The sequence below is a fragment of the Phocoena sinus genome, chromosome 11 (genome assembly GCF_008692025.1).
Source record: "Phocoena sinus isolate mPhoSin1 chromosome 11, mPhoSin1.pri, whole genome shotgun sequence".
In the NCBI taxonomy this organism is placed as follows: Eukaryota; Metazoa; Chordata; class Mammalia; order Artiodactyla; family Phocoenidae; genus Phocoena; species Phocoena sinus.
Window position 1 is genome coordinate 38,147,406 of NC_045773.1, and position 13,143 is coordinate 38,160,548.

The 13,143-nt window shown below is 53.3% G+C and overlaps 2 protein-coding genes across 10 annotated transcripts in view; one reads left to right on the plus strand and one right to left on the minus strand.

Annotated features, from left to right (window-relative positions):
- IFRD2 (interferon related developmental regulator 2) overlaps positions 1-12,756 on the plus strand; it is a 31,754-nt gene extending 18,998 nt beyond the window's left edge. Inside the window, exons 2-15 of one of the 8 annotated variants that reach the window (XR_004352197.1) lie at positions 2,529-2,648; positions 2,734-2,818; positions 2,925-3,049; positions 3,135-3,292; positions 3,455-3,505; positions 3,711-3,769; positions 3,856-3,961; positions 4,285-4,422; positions 4,508-4,636; positions 4,716-4,811; positions 4,930-6,356; positions 6,481-6,770; positions 8,144-11,429; positions 11,580-12,756. Coding sequence is in view for 3 of the 8 variants with exons in the window: in XM_032648568.1 (XP_032504459.1) it covers positions 2,529-2,648; positions 2,734-2,818; positions 2,925-3,049; positions 3,135-3,292; positions 3,452-3,505; positions 3,591-3,769; positions 3,856-3,961; positions 4,285-4,422; positions 4,508-4,636; positions 4,716-4,904 (1,283 nt within the window). In the remaining 5 variants the exon portion in view is untranslated. Of the gene's footprint in view, positions 1-2,528; positions 2,649-2,733; positions 2,819-2,924; positions 3,050-3,134; positions 3,293-3,451; positions 3,506-3,590; positions 3,770-3,855; positions 3,962-4,284; positions 4,423-4,507; positions 4,637-4,715 lie in introns of all 8 variants that reach the window. The other 7 variants (XR_004352195.1, XR_004352196.1, XR_004352193.1 and 4 more) reach the window with 7 other exon arrangements.
- LSMEM2 (leucine rich single-pass membrane protein 2) lies at positions 5,097-6,705 on the minus strand. 2 transcript variants are annotated; one of them, XM_032648573.1, is made up of 3 exons: positions 6,468-6,705; positions 6,188-6,373; positions 5,097-6,079 (listed from the first exon to the last, which is right to left on the minus strand). In XM_032648573.1, exons 1-3 carry the CDS (start codon positions 6,667-6,669, stop codon positions 5,946-5,948), a joined length of 522 nt encoding a protein of 173 aa, XP_032504464.1. In that variant the 5' UTR covers positions 6,670-6,705; the 3' UTR covers positions 5,097-5,945. The 2 variants fall into 2 exon arrangements, with proteins under 2 accessions (XP_032504464.1, XP_032504463.1); XM_032648572.1 differs by having other exon boundaries at positions 5,097-6,373.
- Positions 12,757-13,143: the final 387 nt, after the last annotated feature.

A 13,143-nucleotide genomic window follows, 5' to 3' on the forward strand; every position in this document is an offset into this window, starting at 1 on the left:
CATTTTTACCAAATATAGCCAAATTAATTGGGTACAAGTTAGTGGGCTACAGTTTTATAATCAAAGGGAGAGTGGGGAGGGGGAGAAGACCACCTGCTTCCTCATCCTTGAGTAGACATCAGGCTTCCATCATCAGCTCCTCCAGGTGAGGAGTTTTTTTTGTCATTACATGGTCAAAGCAGGACTGTCATGGTGCAATGGAAATGAGCAAAAAGGCAGTAATATATAATAAAATACGATAATTCATTTCAAGTTTTAGTATAATGTCAACCTTTGCTTATATTTTTGTTTTTAGTGCATGCAGAGGAGTGTGTCCTGGGAATCATTAATTTATGGAGCTCACTGGGCAGGATATGGGTCACATTCCACCATTGTTGTGTTGTTTTGGAGCATGTCTCATGCTTCTGTTGCATGGGTTTGTGGTTAAGCAAACCTGCTTTCTTGAGTGATCATTAACTTACAGGGGTCTCCCATACTTTTTTCTTATAATCCCTTACTGGGATTAACTATTTAATTACTTGCTTTGTCCTTTTACTCTGTCCCTATCAGTGACACTGGGTTATGGTGAAGTAAAGTGTAATGTTTACTGTAAGGCGCCAATAAAAGGAGAAGCCGTGGCTGGTGCTCAAAAACCCTGAACTCCCTGAACTCCCTGAACTCCCTGAAGGGTTTCTGTAAAGCACTTTTTTTTTTCTTTTTGGCTGCATTGGGTCTTTGTTACTGCGCGCTGGCTTTCTCTAGTTGCGGCGAGCGGGGTCTTCTCATTGTGGTGGCTTCTCTTGTTGCAGAGCACGGGCTCTAGGGCGCGTGGCCTTCAGTAGTTGTGTCGCACGGGATTAGGTGCTCCGCGGCATGTGGGATCTTCCCTGACCAGGGCTCGAACCCCTGTCCCCTGCATTGGCAGGTGGATTCTTAACCACTGCGCCACCAGGGAAGTCCCTATAAAGCATTTTTAAAGGCGAGGTGAGGGAGAGGGGTCCCAGCAAATGTGATCAGCTCGTGCACAATTCTCTGACTAGTTGATGGTGAGGTAACAGGGCAGTGTCATGGTGTTTACATTATCAATCCTTAGGCGCTAGTAGGTGTAGAGGCTACGTGCTCATGGTCATCACGTAGTTAACTTCTTCCATTTGGTGGTGGTTTTGGCACCTTTAAAACAACTCAGGAAATGTGCATCTGATACTATTATCTAGGAACTTAAGAGATGAACTACAACAGAGGATATGGTGGAGGGGTCTGTCCCAGGAAGACCCCATAGGGTCCTGCTTGGTTACAAGGGGACATTGAAGAAAGTAGCAATACTCCAGAAGGCCTAGTGCTGGGGGACGAGTTCACGGAGTGGTGTCAGTCCCAGACGGGAACCAAGGAAGCCTCAGGGGAGGGGCTTCTGGGTGAGTCTTGAGAAGGTGAAGAGGAGAGCACTACTTAGTGGCAACACGCTGGGCGAGGGCCTGATATCTGGAGGGACCATGGCATGGTGAAACAAATGAGGGAAGGCTGGGCTGCTTTGGTCAGCTAGGGTAGTGAGAGAGGAGTGAGCAGTGTGTGATGGACTTTTGTCCGGCAGGCACAGGGAGTATGTACCTAGTTCCTGGAAGTAGGGCCAGCCTGGTGACCAGAACCTGCCTGGGGCTCCTGCTGCAGCAGCTGCCCTTACACATAAGTGTTCCAGCTCTGCTGACCCTCACAGCCCCCTGTGTTCACCTGTTTTCAAGGGCTCATGGTCAGGAGCCGCTCAGCTTTCTGCACTTCCCAGGGTCAGGAGGAGCCTGTGTGTTCATCCACCCAGGGCTGAAGGCCTGGAGTGGACCAAGTGGGGCTCAGGAGACAGTATGCTTGAGACCTGGTGCACTCACCTACATCCACTAGGAGCTGGGCCTCTGCCCCCAGTGCTGATGGGTGACCTGATGAGCTTGTTGGCCCACGGAAGAGCGTAACTAGTCACTTGTCTAGTCATTGTCTTCACTTAACCTTGCCCAGAAGAGGTGCTTCTCATCTCTTTTGCAACGGAGAAACTGAGGCTTTGAAGAGTAGGCACTTGACCTGGTTACACCCCTATTAAGATGTAGAGCTGGGATTTGAACCCCGGTTCTGTCAGACTTCCTTGACCCTTGCCCTGGCCCTTTTGGGGAGTAATCTGGGCTGGTGGTTGAGCTCCCCCAGGATGCGCCTGGATATGCCCCACTGCAGGCTGAGCCACAGGCCTAGGTAGGGCCTGTGCAGCCCCTTCCACCTCTGCCCACCTCTAAGTCTCCTTCTTAAAGCAAGCTCTAGTCTCAGGGAGGATCTGCTCACCAAGCCTGCCAGGATATCCTAGGTTGGGCCTGGCGTGTGACTCTCCCCAGCAGATAGACTTTCCCTTTCTCTTGCTTCCTGGTTCAGAGTCCCCGGCACCAGCCTCTGTGCTTCCCACTTCAGCCTTGAGAAGGGCAGCATTCTGTCTTGTGGGGTCATGAGGCCGGGTGAGGTAACCCCAGCCATCGCTCATCAATGAAGGCAGACCATGTGCCCCATTCCACCCTCCCCAGGTGCCCGGAGCAGTACCCAAGCTGACTCAGGTTCCAGTGAGGATGAGGCAGCCAGTGAGGCCCGCAGCACCACCAGTGAATGTCCCAGCCTTCTTAGCACCGCAGCAGAGGAAAGCTTTGGTGAGAGTGGGTAGGAATATGGCAGGGACTCAGTGGGGCTCCGTGGGCTAGGGCAAGAAGCGGGGATGACGAGCTGGCCTTGCAGGGGGGGATGCCGTGGATGAGCAGGGTCAGCAGGAAGACCTTGAGGAGAAGTTGAAGGAATATGTGGACTGCCTCACAGACAAGAGGTACCCATGATTTCCAACCAGTCCCTTCCCCTGTGTCCCTGCTTAGCCCATGCTAAATGTGACCCAGGTAGGATTGGCCCACAAAACCCCTTTCTTCCTCCCCCAGTGCCAAGACCCGGCAGGGTGCTCTTGAGAACCTGCGTCTGGCCCTAGCAGCGCACCTACTCCCCGACTTCTTGCTGGAGCGCCGCCTCACACTGGCTGATGCCTTGGAAAAGTGCCTCAAGAAAGGTTGGGCCTGGGGGCGCACCTGGGGGCCTGCACTGGCTGGGTACTGGCCCTTGCTGCATTGACTGACTGGAAGGCATCCCTGCAGGGAAGGGCGAGGAACAGGCCCTTGCCGCTGCTGTGCTAAGCCTGCTGTGCATTCAGCTGGGTCCTGGACCCAAGGGTGAGGAGTTATTCCACAGCCTGCAGCCCCTGCTGGTCTCTGTGCTCAGTGACAGCACAGCTAGCCCTGCTGCCCGGCTCCACGTGAGTGTTCCTTGCCCTGTGACACCCTTCCTTCACCTAATCCCTAAGCAGAGACACGGGTTCCACCTGCCTCCAGGCTCCCCTGCTCCAAGGGTGAGCCCCGTGGCTGGGAACCCAGGCTCACCCTCTGACCACGGCCTGGCTTTGCCCTCCTCCCAGCAGTGCGCTTCTGCTCTTGGCCTGGGCTGCTACGTGGCTGCCACCGATGTACAGGTAAGTGGCCTTCAGGCACAGGCAATAGAGCACATAGGCCCTAGCTCTGCCCCTGAGCCACTCCCCTGCCTCCTTGTGCCCCTAGGACCTGGTTTCCTGCCTCACCTGCTTGGAAGGCATTTTCAGCCGGTCCTGTGGTGTGGGTGGCTCCACAGCCCCAGTGGTCCCTGTCAGCCTTCAGGGCTTGCTCTGTGCTGCCCTGCAGGCCTGGGCCTTGCTACTCACCATCTACCCCAGTGCCCATATCAGCCGCATCCTGGACAGGTAGGGGTGACTGCCCACTGTGAGTGGGAGGAGAAGGGTGAAAGGCCCCCAGCCCACACACATGGCTCAGCCTGCCCCTTCCCCAGGCAGCTGCCCCGGCTGCCCCAGCTCTTGTCCAGTGAAAGTGTGAACCTGCGGATGGCTGCTGGCGAGACCATCGCATTGCTCTTTGAGCTCACCCGGGACCTTGAGGTGTGAGAGATGGCGGGGGGTGGGGGGGCGCAGGGGAGGGTGCCTCCTGACACCACCTGCCCATCTCAGGCTGGGATGCCACAGAAAACAAGGTAGCCTTAGGTCATTATGGAGGGGAAGTAGCCCCAACACAGACTCAGAGGCCAAGTGCTCTGATGGGGCCCCTTAGTGGAGGTGTCTGGCGCAGGCAGGGGCCAAGAAGGGATGCAGGGGAGGGTCAGGCAGAGAAGAAAATGACTTTCTTGGTGAAAGGGTTTGGGTGACCCCACTGCGTTAAAAGCCAACAGAGCTCAGGCTTCTGCTCCTACGTCCTCCCACTGCAGGAGGATTTTGTTTACAAGGACATGGAGGCCCTCTGCAGCGCGCTGCGCACTCTGGCCACTGACAGCAACAAGCATCGGGCCAAGGCTGACCGCCGGCGCCAACGCTCTACCTTCCGGGCCGTGCTGCACTCTGTCGAGGTACGTGTGAGAAGGGATGCGTCCTAGTGAGGGTGCACCCCTAGGCATAGCCGCCAAGCCCAGTCACAGCCCCTCTACCCTGCAGGGTGGCGAGTGTGAGGAGGAGACAGTCCGCTTCGGGCTCGAGGTGCTCTATGTGGACAGCTGGGCTCGGCGCCGGGTCTATGCTGCCTTCAAGGACGCGCTGGGTTCCGGCATGCACCACCACCTCCAGGTGGGGAGGCGGACGGGGAAGGGGTACCCCGCTTGGCTGTTTCAGACTGGCCTGAGCGCACTGCCTTCTTTGCCACCAGAACAACGAGCTACTCCGTGACATCTTTGGTCTGGGCCCTGTGCTGGTGCTGGATGCCACTGCCCTGAAGGCCTGCAAAATCTCACGTTTTGAGAAGGTTTGCCCCTTTGTCTTCTCTCCATTCCTGTGGCCTGGAGCTCTGCAGGGACTGGAGGAGAAGCCCTGGGGCTGCCTCCTCCCAGCTCACTAGACCCTCACTATTTGTCCCACCCCAGCACCTGTACAACGCTGCTGCCTTCAAAGCCAGGACCAAGGCGCGCAGCCGCGTGCGGGACAAGCGGGCAGACATCCTGTGAGGCAGGACCAGCTGAAGAGGAGACTGTCCACATCCTTGCCTGTATTTTTAACAGAAGACAGTGCAACACCTGGTCCCTGCCAGGCATTGTTGCTTTATTTTTTTAATGACAAAAACAGACATGGGGGGGGGTGGCTGGAGGCCAGGCCACTTGGGACCTTCACGCTTTGCCCCTGCGCCGGCCCTGTGGCCACTTCCTGCCCTGTCTCAGGGCTGTGGGGCAGGCAGAAGAGGGCTGTCCCTTTCTCAGGCCTTGCTCCCCTGGGATGACCCACTTTCGGGGGGGAGGTGATAATCTGGACAACTGCCACTACAACGTGGGGCGGTGAGGCTACCTGGAGTGGATTTATATGCTGAGTTTTAAAGATTTTAGAGATAATTAAACAATGTGCAGTCTTCTGTGGCCCTGGCTTCTCGGTGTTTCTGCCTGCCCTCCCTATCCACCAACCCAGGCTTGGGCGCAGCTGGGCCTCCCTATCTCCATCTCACCTTTGCTCTCCAAAATAATCTCTCCCCAGGGGCCCTCCTCCCCCTACTCAGAGACCAGCCTGTCTTTCTTTCGAGAGCACAGGCTGGACCCCCACTGGGAGGCCCAGCAGCGTTTGGGTGACCAGGGTAGGCAGCTATTTTTAGACTCCTGAACCTGCTATCTGGAGGAGACCAGAGGGTGCTGACAGGCCCCAAGAGGAGCCAGGAGGCTGGTGTCGCTTCCTCTGACCTTGGGCCACACCAAGTTGGGGCTCTGGCACCAGAAGGCTTGGCTAGGCCTAGCTTGAGAAGGCAAGAAAGGCAGACAGCTGCGGGGTCAGATCAGGCTCTTATACGAAAACCTCACTAAGGAAGTAGTGTGGAGCAGTAGTGGGAGAAGGGAAAGCTACCAGCGGCCACTTTATTCCCCCCTACACATACCCCCAGGCCCCAGGTCCAAGTGGCATCTCAACTGGGTGCTCGGGCCTCACTCGAGTTGAGCCTCCGCAGCTGGCTGAGGCTGGTGAGCCGGAGTTTGAGCAGCATTTCCTCCTGCGTTTGCAGTGTGTGTGCCAGAACGCGTAGGGATTCGCTCTGCAGCACTAAGACGGGGGGATTATCAGACCACATGCAACCCCACAACACCCGGCCCTCCCAGCCCTTCACTGCCTCAGTCTCTCCATTCCACTGGCTTCCTGCACCCTCCTTACCACTCAGGTAGACGGCCAGGACAGCCAACGCCAGGCAGGTGAGTACCAGCAGTGCAAGCAGCAGCAGGAAGCTGCCGCGGCTGTGCACGGGGCCGCAGCCGGTCTGGGCGCACATCGGTGGATGCAGGATGCCCAACAGCTCATCCCATGGCTGCGCCTCCTCGGCCAGGTAGGGCCACAGTGAACCTGCAGGGCAAACGGGGGATTAGGAGGGCGGCAGGTGCACCTGCTTTCCTCCCTTCTCCCAGTCCATGGGTCCCACCCCCCTGCACCCTTTCACCTCCACTGTGTAGATCGCTGATGGACTCCACCCGGTGTAGGCGAACCTCCTGCACGTGATTAGGAGCCAGTGGTGCCCTGCTCCTTGTCGGTGCCACGGTGTCTGCAGGGGCAGCGTGGGGCTGATTCAGCCAGCAGGTCATGCCCTCCCTTCTAGATGGCGTCGAGTGGCAGCAGGGGCTCAGAAGAGGTAGCAGGGGCATTTGGCTCCTGATCCCCTAAAACCAACTCAGGAGTGACCCGTGATTTGGAAGCAAGACAATGTGAAAACCGCGTACACCTGTTTCACCCACAGTAGCAGAAGGTGCTGCTTGACTTACATTTGTTTCCTTCCAAGCACCTCAGGGACTTTCAGGCATTCCTCTCTGCTTGCTTGTTTCTAGAGAATTTATCAGCCTTGGAGAACTCAACCCACAGCCCATGAAGTTCATTCCTGCTTCTGCTATCAGTTTTCCCTGCAGACCCTGTGCCTGGGGCCTTCTCCCGGTCCCCAGCAGAAGCAGCCCTATTCTAGCCAGCTTTTTGCCTTTTGCTCCTGGCCTCAGCTCTGCCTCCTTTTACATACTAAGTGTGATTCTGCTGTGAACCCTGCTGTTCTCACTCAACATCATGAGAGGAGACCCGTCTTTGTTAGCAAACTGTTCCACTTGCCTTTGAGGTCTCCCCTCAGGTATCTCTTCGAGGCTGCCTGGGCACTTAGGTTGTTTCCAATCCCCTTCCTAAATTAATAACCCCTAGAAAAGGACACGCATCATTGAGTATAAAGGCTTTCCCCCAATTTCCCAATAGTTATTAAGGATGGATTCCCAGAAGCAGAATTACTGGGTCAAACAGCAGGGACTTTTTCTTTTAACCTATCATCACATTGTCCTCTGGAGTAGTTGTCCACAGCCTCCAAAAGAGTACAATATCGCCACCAACAGGCATCTCCATAGAAAAAAATTTATGTACATAAGTGTGCACATATATATTTGCTAAGTTGGGAGATGAGAAAAGGCCTTTCTTGACCAATTTTGTTGGGGGTCTTTGCTTGGGAAGCCTCACCAATATCTGTGTGGCTTCCTAGTTCACAGCCTCTGCCCATGTAGTCACTGGGGCTGTGTACCATGCTTGTGATTTTAATTACTTATTTTTGGTGGACCCAGTGAAGTATTTATTTTGTGATTTCTAAAAATTATATTTTCTTCTGGTGGTGCTTTCCACCCCTCCCCTTAAAATCCTGGCCCCTTTGGGACTTCCCTGGTGGTCCAGTGGCTAAGACTCTGCACTTCCAATGCAGGGGGCCTGGGTTCGATCCCTGGTCAGGGAACTTTATCCCGCATGCCGCAACTAAGACCCGATGCAGCAAAATTTAAAAAAAAAAAAATCTTGGCCCCTTAAGATCTCCAGATGCCTAGCTGGAAGCTAGATAACAAATTCAGGGGCATTGGCGGGGTACCTCCTGATAGACTCAAGGCTGATTGGGCTCTCTGGGTCTAACACTTTCAGAATAGTACCTTAACCTTCATGATTTGCTTGAAACTGACCTTTGACATGCTCAAAAATGTGTAAAACAAAAACCAGTGCTGTTTGTCGTTATGTCTGGGTGGTGGTGGATTGGGGTTCACATTAAATTCTGTGCACTTGGCTGTGTTTTTCCCACACTTCTAAATTGATCTTGGGTTCTTTCTGTTCCAGGAAGAACACATAGTAAATGCCATCCTTAAAACCTCAAAAGGGGACTTCCCTGGTGGCTCAGTGGTTAAGAATCCGCTTGCCAATGCAGGGGACATGCGTTCGAGCCCTAGTCTGGGAAGATCCCACATGCCGCGGAGCAGCTAAGCCCGTGCGCCACAACTACTGAGCCTGCGCTCTAAAGCCTGTGAGCCACAACTACTGAAGCCCGGGCGCTTACAGCCCCTGCTCCGCAACAAGAGAAGCCACCGCAATGAGAAGCCCATGCTCCGCAACGAAGAGTAGCCCCCACTCGCCGCAACTAGAGAAAGCCCACGCACAGCAACGAAGAGCCAATGCAGCCAAAAATAAATAAATAAATATTCAAAAAAAAAAACAAGACCTCAAAAGGAAGCAAACACTCCCACACCCAGGGCCAGGCCCCTCCCATTCAGTATAAAATGTCAAAAATGTGATGGAGGGAGTTGACCAGTTGGGCCATGGGCCAAGCTGGAGCCTTGGTGCAGCTGGTCCTGCATCCTGGCCAGCACTGTACCTGAAGCTTACCAGGTCCCTGCTCTGGCCCCTCTGAGCCTCCATACATCTGGCATGCTGTGAGTCAATTAGGAAAGTGGCCACCAAAGTCTTTAACTAGAAGTCAGTCCGGCCAGGCCAAGAGACCCCAACCTTTAGCCAGTTGGGGCCACACAGGCCCACACTGGAGGCAACAAACCTATCCACTCCCAGTCCCTGGGTCATGTGCCCAAATGCTTTGCAAAACCACTGCCTGCCCCCAATCCCAGTGCCCTCCCTGAAGGAAGAGCTTAACTGGCCAGCCTGCCCAGCCCACACCCACTTGGGCACAGCCCGTAGTTGACCCTCCCTTGCCCCCAACCCCTCCCTGTACAGGTATGAGGTGAGGAGGCATTCGGGGCATGGTAGGCCCTTCCTTCACACATAGGGGGCCAGTCCTTTTACTTGACCTAGGACACGGTGACTGATGACTACTCAAGTGAGGTCAGTAGGAAAGGGGCCAGGTTTCTCCACGGTCCACAGGGTCACAGCATTGGGGCCTTACCCTCCCTCACAGTCATTTCCTACCTTCTTGGGCCTCCTCCGGCATGGTGGGTGTTGGGCAGGCAGGGGGTCGATAAGAGTGCCTAGTACTAGGACCAGATAGACGCAGCAGTGGCTCCTCTGAGAGCCTGGGGAAAGCCTGGCTGCTTCCCAACCTGGGCTGAAAATAGGCGTGAGCTCAGCACACTGGGCTATATTTAGAGGGGGCACCTCCCAGCCATGGGAAGGAGCAGAGTGACCCACATGGACCAGCCTAGATGATCTACCTGGTGATGGAGCCCAGGCAACAGCACACCTCCAGTAGTGCAGGTACCCTGGGAACCCTGCTACTCATGTCTGCAGGGCCTTGGTGTCTTCATCCAGACAAGCCTCCTCAGGCTCACCTCCAGTGATGTCCCACATGTCAAACCCATGCAAGGGAGCCCTGTGCATCTCCACCCCTCCACCCCTTGAAGACTCCTACCCACAGCGGGTTCATCTAGCAAATGTGGGACAAGCACCCACCACTGATCTGCTGGCATCACGAATGAGGAGTGATGGACAACTGGAGCCCAGTGCCCTGAGGGCTCTGAGAGTCCCCAAAGGGGACAGAGACACCCCCAATACCTGCAGGTACCCATGGTGGTCAGTGAAGGAACATAGGTTGAAGGTTGATACTTCTATTACTAAGTTTACAACTTTGGGTAAAGGAATGCTCCCTCTCAGACCTCAGTTTTCTCATCTGTAAAGCAGGAATAACAATGGTTCCTACCTGGCACAGTGCACATGAGAATGAAAATATAAGCACGTGTCTGAAGCACTTAGGCCAATGCAAAGTTTTGATCCTCCTTCCTCTCTCCATAAGAGAATACAGGTCACACAAGTTCATGTGAGGATGCATAGCACCACCTGCCCTTAAAGAGAGGGAGTGGTCCAGCTTAGGACCCACCCTCTGCTGTTGAACCCCTGTGCCCCTCCTTCCCAAATGGGCCAAAGCAAGACATTAGGCTCTACTTCTTAAACATCTGAAATCCATCACTCTGCTGTATCCTTCTTGATATTCCTCAAACTCAAGCTTGTTCCCACCTCAGGGCCTTTGCACTGGCTGTTCCCACCTGGAATGTTCTTCACTAGATGTTCCCATGGCTGACTCCTTTTCATTTAGCTCAAATGTCACCCCCTTGGTGAGGCCTTCTGCTCACATTCTTTTCTACATCACCCAATTTTATTTTTTTCATAGCATTTAGCCTGGAAATTATATCATCCAGAATATACAGTTGACCCTTGAATAACTATAGGGGTTAGGGATCCCAAACCTCTGTGCAATGGAAAATCCACATACAACTTTACAGTTCACCCACCCTCTGTAACCATGGTTCCGTATCTGCAGATTCAACAAACCAGGGATCCAGTAGTACTGTAGTACTATTTATTGAAAAAAATCACATGTAAGTGGATCCTGTACAGCTCAAGCTGGTGTTCAAGGGTTAAGTGTACTATGCATGTCAGTATCCCCAAAGGCCCTACAGAATCCACTCAGTCACATGGAAACCACCTTTAATCCTCACCATAGCATCCTTAAAATAAATAGGTTTTGAGACTTCCAGGAGGTGTCCAAGGCCACACAGCAACAACTAGTGAGACAGGGTGGGACCTGGCACCCTTTGGTGCAGTGCTTACACCTGGACAAACATCTCCTGAGCAAAAGAATACAAAGAAACCATAAGGGACTAAAAATAACTATGCACCTGCAAATGGAGCAGATTATGAACAATATACAAAAAGACCAAAAACCCAAATGCCACTTCTGAACTGCTGGGAGCAAAAGGAGTGCACTACTCACGATTCCTGCCCACGACACCACCAAGAGGGTGGGCAGACCACCTAAGCCACCCCTACCGCCTGAACCATGGATCTGACCCTACCCTCACCCCATTTAAAGGACCAACTCACCCCCCAGCCCCGCTTCAGGGAGCAAGCAAGGCAACCTGTTCTTTTTGCTCCCTTGTGCTGCAGCATGAGTCCCAACAAAGCCTTGCCTGAATTTCTCGTCTGGCCTCATCAATTTCTGTTCACTGAAGAGTCCAAGAATCTGGGTCGGTAACGTACGTGGTGGCAACTCCACCGGACACCTATGGGGCCGTTTGCCCCCTCCCTGGGAGAGAATCCAGGCACCTCTGGAACCAACAAACGCACTTTCCCCGTAGGTGACAAGCTGCCGCCTGAACCTCTTGTTTCAGCATAACCACGTTTGGTAAGTCTGCCTTCCTGGCCCCTGAGAGTCTCAGTACCATCATTCAGGCAACGCTTTCCCCTCCCCTTTGTCCTTTTTCCCTCGTGGTTTTCCCTTTCCCTCTCCTGATAGCTCTCTACTTCCCCTTTCTCTGTCCTCTTGTTCCAACAGAGTGGACGTCGGGCAGCTACAGCACCGCTCCTCTCAGCTTGTGAGACCATGCTCCCTCTGGCCAACAACGACTCACCTTGATGGATGACAAACAGAGGTGGGAGAGGCTCACCTCAAGCAGTGCAGGTCTTGGTCCAGCAGGCTCTCCCGGACAGGAGATTTCTGAGAATGATAGAGGTTCAACTCTCATATCCTATAGTTTTTGCAAGTACAATCATCACAATATCCTCACCTTTATTTTCCTGCCGCCAAGAGAAATCCCATCAGGAAAGGGCCAAGGCAGATTTCTATGAAAACCTGTGGGTGCAAATCCTACCTGTGGGTTAGAGTCCTACGTATGATGTATAAATTGTACGCGTGCACCGAAGTCCCACCTGTGGATCACAATCCCACAGAGACGTACAAATGGTTGTTTCCCAGGATTAATCACCCCAGTGGGCAGTGGACAGGGTGCTCCCTCCTTCACTGGCCCTTTCTGAAAGTGCGCAGACTGATGCCTAAACAGACACCTGCTGGGGACAGGCTGAAACGGCAATCTCTCTCTCTCTGTCTTACCTATCCCTCCTCCCTTTACCACTCCCTTGATTCTTACACCTACACTCCTGTTCCTTTCATCCTGGGGACTCCTTCTTTGTGTCACGAACTCTGGGGAGGAAATTCTTGACCCCCTTGGTTGTTATGCAAGGCCTCAGCTCCATCTGGCCCCTGATCTCCAGTTTTAGCCCCAAATTTATATGTAAACATGAAAAACACCCAGGGAATCCTCAAAGACTATCCTCGGGGTTGCATTCTTAACAACTGGGTATGATTTAAATGAGGCAGTTTAAAAAAGAATAAGCTGATTTTCTCTTTCAACACAGAATGACCCCAATATGCCTTGGGTGACCCGGCAAAGTGGCCACAGAATGAATCCCTTAACTTTAACACCATTTTACAACTGGACCTGTTTTTTAAACAGTCCCCAAAATGGGGGAAGTCCCATAAGCACAGGCCATTATAAAACTCTGGTCTGAGGGATTCCTGTCGTGTGTGTTTAGCCTCTATTTCTGTGTCTCTCCAAGAAGGTTTAGATCCAGACCCCTTTCAACACCACTAGCCATCAGCACACTGAGCCACCTTTTCCGTCTCCCGTTTCTGCCCCTTCACCGTCTTCAGCCCCGCACCCCCACCTTACCCCATCAAATCAGAACCCCGGTGCTTTCCCCAGTGGGGCTCCAATCAGGCTCAAAGGTAGCCCCCACTTTTGCCCCACCAGGCTTTTACCACCTCTGGGAAGAAACTGATGAGAATGGAGAATTACTAAGTGCAGCATGTCCCCTTCTCACTGCGGGACCTAGAAATCTGTAAGGAGCGATTTGGCAGGTTCTCAGAGAATCCTGAAAAGCTTAGGGACAAATTTATCAGGCTGGGATTAACATTCTCCCTGACCTGGTAGGATATCATAGTTATTCTGGCCCACTGCTGTACCCTGAACGACATGGAGTGTATACTGAAAAAGGACAAAAAACACACAGATGGCCTACTGACCACCAATCCACACCACCAAATTTGTCAAGTGAGTGGT